The 5,017-nt window shown below is 35.4% G+C and overlaps 1 protein-coding gene and 2 non-coding genes across 3 annotated transcripts; 1 reads left to right on the top strand and 2 right to left on the bottom strand.

Annotated features, from left to right (window-relative positions):
- Positions 1–629: 629 nt before the first annotated feature.
- On the top strand, positions 630–1,283 carry Smp_202450 (uncharacterized protein; the record flags this gene model as incomplete). Its single annotated transcript, XM_018796479.1, has 1 exon — positions 630–1,283. One exon carries the CDS (start codon positions 630–632, stop codon positions 1,281–1,283), a length of 654 nt encoding a protein of 217 aa, XP_018651617.1.
- A 3,007-nt stretch (positions 1,284–4,290) lies between these two features.
- Positions 4,291–4,364, bottom strand: Smp_tRNA_01052_Pseudo_CGA.1.1. The gene has a single exon. It is a non-coding gene (tRNA).
- On the bottom strand, positions 4,292–4,365 carry Smp_tRNA_00308_Pseudo_CGA.1.1. Its single transcript has one exon. It is a non-coding gene (tRNA).
- Positions 4,366–5,017: the final 652 nt, after the last annotated feature.

Here is a 5,017-nt window from a genome sequence, read left to right on the forward strand (position 1 = left end):
TAACCATTAGTTATGGTAATCACGTGGACTCCGACCAGACAATATATACATATATATATATATCATAAAATAGTGGCTATAAGACTGCTCATTGTTTATTATTTATGAGTATCAAGTAGTGAAACTGTTATATCCCCTGGTGAATCATGAATGGTAAATCTGAGGTATATTTATGGACAAAGGTAATATGCCTAATTCCTATTGTATAGTTGTTAAATAACTGACCTAATTGTATTCGTGTTCCTCTTACCATAACCTTTGTTTTGACCTTTGAACTATTGTTATTGATTACTTTCCCCCTATCCATAGCCACATTGGCCAATTATTGTACAAATGTTATTTATCTATTTTTTGGTACATGTGGTCTGTTTGGTTAGTATATAAACCCAGTATGCTTGTGAATAATGATTCATATTACCGAGGCTGTTATTTGTGTTCTGGACTCAACTGGCTGGGTTAGGCAGATCGCAGGATCGGTTAGCACTTTAGTCTGCTCGTACGGTTTCGAGTCATTGCTCCAGTCGATAATTCGCTGCTCTCTAATTGACGGTCTCATCACCTCACCCATCAACTAATAATCCACTCGGCCACAGATATAACAATTGGCGACGGGGACAAAAAAGTGAAAAATGACACTCCCTTCTGACCGATTGCAGTTGCTATTTGACCGACATTTGGAGTTCATGGTCAAACTACGCACACAGCTTCTGGATCACCAATGCTTTGCATATGCGTCGGAAGTGAATGGATTAATCACTGAATTTCACGCAGAGCTAGAAAATGATCGCAGCCTCGATGAATCCTCGATCAGCCGCATCTCAAACGAAACAGCAGTCTCTCAAGAGACGCCCGGTTGTCCAGCACTATCCATTTCCGAAACGTGCACGGTAGTGGATTCAAACACCACTATCCCTGAATTAGCAGGTCCGAACAGTGATGCTCCCAGCTCTCAGCAACATGATGCCATGTCAAATGCTCATGAAATTGCTGCAGTACCAGCCCACGAAGAAACGGGCAACGAAGCGAGCAGTATAGTGGATACAGTGGTGCCAAATGATCCATTATCTGCCAATGAGGTTCCAAAAAAATTCAAGCAACCTGTTTCACAAGAATCAAACGCTAGTGACCTCAAATCAAATGTCGTCGATCCTCATCATCTCGTCAGTTCTAATGGATTCCCTGTTAAATGTGTCAAACATGACAAACATATCGAATTAATAGTAACTTGGCTATATGAGGATCCAACAGTCTTTCGTGGGGGAGGGGGAATTCGAGAAATTTAAAATCCGGATATCAACTCCGGATTTCTCAAAAAGGGGAGGTGTTATATCCCCTGGTGAATCATGAATGGTAAATCTGAGGTATATTTATGGACAAAGGTAATATGCCTAATTCCTATTGTATAGTTGTTAAATAACTGACCTAATTGTATTCGTGTTCCTCTTACCATAACCTTTGTTTTGACCTTTGAACTATTGTTATTGATTACTTTCCCCCTATCCATAGCCACATTGGCCAATTATTGTACAAATGTTATTTATCTATTTTTTGGTACATGTGGTCTGTTTGGTTAGTATATAAACCCAGTATGCTTGTGAATAATGATTCATATTACCGAGGCTGTTATTTGTGTTCTGGACTCAACTGGCTGGGTTAGGCAGATCGCAGGATCGGTTAGCACTTTAGTCTGCTCGTACGGTTTCGAGTCACTGCTCCAGTCGATAATTCGCTGCTCTCTAATTGACGGTCTCATCACCTCACCCATCAACTAATAATCCACTCGGCCACAGATATAACAAAATGTTGTTTCCTATTTTATGGTGTGATGTGGTCTGTTTGGCTGGTAGTTTATGGTAAATGATTGAATCACGCTCGACATAGTTAAACTTCCCTGATTACGACTTCTCACAAGAAATCCAGAAGTTGGATCTAGAAGTCAGTCACTAGTGAACACGTCAATTATGGAGACTAAATATTTTTCATCACATAGACCTCAATAATTAACAATAATCACAACAGGAATTTTTGTTGTGGAGTCATGGACGCACACTGATGAAGAGTCCCACACTAGGACGAAACTATTTTTCAATGCTTCCAAGTTTTCAATGGTTGTTCGTAATTTAAAATCTATGAAGATTATGCAGTGATTTAACTCTAGGTAAATCATATTACAGTAATAATGTACAAAAATATAGTATACAGCGTTATTAACATGGTGAAATCTTTATAAAACGTGGCAGAGAATCAACATACATCAATCAACTTGAACCTTCTTTATCATAGTCTTTTACATATATAATTGATACTTTATAAGTGGAGAGATGAAAGTTATCAAATTAAATGTAAGAAGGGAAACTGTAAAACATGAATTTTATTAATGAACTTACTTAAAAATAAATTAAAAACTGAGACTGACTCTATTTCATTGATCGGTTCAAATTTAATACATTGATAAATGGATCTAAAAAATAAAAGAATACAAAACACTTAACAAAAAAACAAGAATACGGAACTCATTTTCCCAGTTTTATTTTCAAAAAAAAAATAAAATAAACGATCGATCATTTTAGCCATATTGTAGTGTGGTCTACTTATATCCATATAAGTAGTATATGGTGATGGTCAGGCATAGAATGCATTTTGGCAGGAGACCGATAAGGAAAGAACTGAAATGAAGCACAATTGATAGAAAAATGCATGAACGATGGAGTTAGAGAAGATGAACTGATATTTACAGAAGGAACAGTGAAGATTGAGACAATTGGTTGTTATTTTGCAAATTAATTGTTTGCTGTATGGTTATCAGAATTTAGTGAGATAGTCTGTTATGTTGTGCTTAAATACATTCCATTGTCCCCACTCGTCTTCTGTTCACTACAATATGATGGAAGAAAAAGTTATAACAGATCATAGTTATTAATCAGTATCGAATTGAATTGGGCATTTCATTAACCAGACCAAGTATTGTAAATCGACGATATCTATGCGTGGATGTATAAAGTTTGTTTTAATCGATATCAGTACATGTCAATTAATGACTAGTATTCTAAGAAGGATTAGAATGTAATTATTCGCTGAATAAATTCAATTTAATTATCAGAATCTAGCATTAGGTTACATAATCTAAAATTGAGCTTAGTACACTGATATAATAATTCTTGAATTCCCTCTAAATATATATATCCAAGAATTATTTCATAATATCAGAGATGAATGGTGGCTAGGAGTGGAATCCAGGACACGCGTTTCGTCTTATTTGAAACTCATCAGCTGGATATACCTGCACCTCTGAGTTGATGTTCACTCCGGTACTCCGGTAATATAGATTACAACTTCATCCATTGTTTTTAATTATCTATCCCATGTTGATTTGTTTTATATTTTTGTGTTTATTTACATTTACTTTACTAATGTGAAATGAGGTAAATTTTAAAAATAAACACTCTAGTAAATACTATATAGATTCTACTCTTTATATAAATTGACTTGAGGCAATATTTGATTCAAATCAGAAGTAAAACTTTGATTTGATAAGAAGAAAACGAACAATGATGTAAATAGTATAGTCTGCTAAAGTCCTTGAAACTTTAATTTTAAATAGAATAGGTTAGTTCTGAACTTTAAGAGTTGTTTACTACACACTTCATAAAAGTAGAGTAAATGAAATATCGATCGATAGCATTTGATCAGCACTAAGAAGGACATGACACGCATGACATTGATCACCACCCAGTGATCAATCAATTGTAAATGAAATATCTATTTAGCTGATGTTAATCATTACTTGAAATTCCTTCCTGATACTTATTTTGTTTTATCACTGTTGAAATCATTAGTCAATTGAAGATTGCCAGATTGCCAGGCAAAACGTTGGATTTACTTCAAATTCATTCGCGTGAGATTTTACAAATATACATTATTCCTATTTAATGTCTTACATCAACTCGGCACCCAAATACTGTGAAACTATTCGCTGTAATTTAGACGAAAGTTCTTATATATTCTTCACTTTTTATTGTTGTGTCCCTTCTGTGTGTTATTGCTTAATTACTTATTTCAGTGACTAGAGAAACGTATTGTTGAAGATATATAATTCATACTTTTAGAACACAAACTGTATTGTGACACAAAGACTTAATGATTTTTATAACTATAACAAAATAACATATTCGGTTTTATAGAGTTGAGATCATGAGTCAATTGAAGCTGGACCATCATGGAAAACCTGGAAGCACTGGACGGCCGTTTCGTCAAACTATGGGACTCCTCAGTAGTGCGCATCCACGATCCCGCCTCACGAGCGAGATTCGAACCCAGGACCTGCCAGTCTCGAGCCGAAGTCCTTAACCGACAGACCACTGAGCCAGCATCCAACCGTGTTAATGTCTAACTTCAACTAATCCACGAAGTTGAGGAACCATTCACTAATTGTCTTCAGTGAGTTGATATCTCTACAACAGACTTGGTAGAACTCCACTGGCCACTGCTCCTAGTCAATCGCGATTCGACGTCAAATTCAAGTTCACAAATATTTATTATTCCATTTTGAAATCCTTTCACCTTTCATGTAAACGAGACTAATATCTACCAGTAAATTAGTATAAACACATAGCATTATAGATTCAGTCTAACCAAAGTACTGACTGAGACAAAGAAAGTAAACAGAAAACCACTAATGGTGAAGACTACACGATGCAAAACAGATTCATAGCCTTATTCAACGTGGAAGAATGTCGAAGAATTACTGACAAACTTTGCATGATTTGATAAACCGTTTAACACTGAAAACGAATGGTGCTCAGTTAACGAAAGCTTTCGAACTCTTATGTGAAAGATAAACAAAAATGACATACACATAGTTCCATTTATCATTCTAAAAGGAGAAAGAATAAAGATTCTAGCAGAATAGCATGAATTCATTTCATTGCATTAGTTCATATCAGATGCTTAGAACCTGTGATATTTAAAAGCATAATTATAAAATGGGTTTAGATCACCTACATGATTGAGGGTAGTC

The sequence above is a fragment of the Schistosoma mansoni genome, chromosome 4 (assembly GCF_000237925.1).
Source record: "Schistosoma mansoni strain Puerto Rico chromosome 4, complete genome".
Lineage (NCBI taxonomy): Eukaryota > Metazoa > Platyhelminthes > Trematoda > Strigeidida > Schistosomatidae > Schistosoma > Schistosoma mansoni.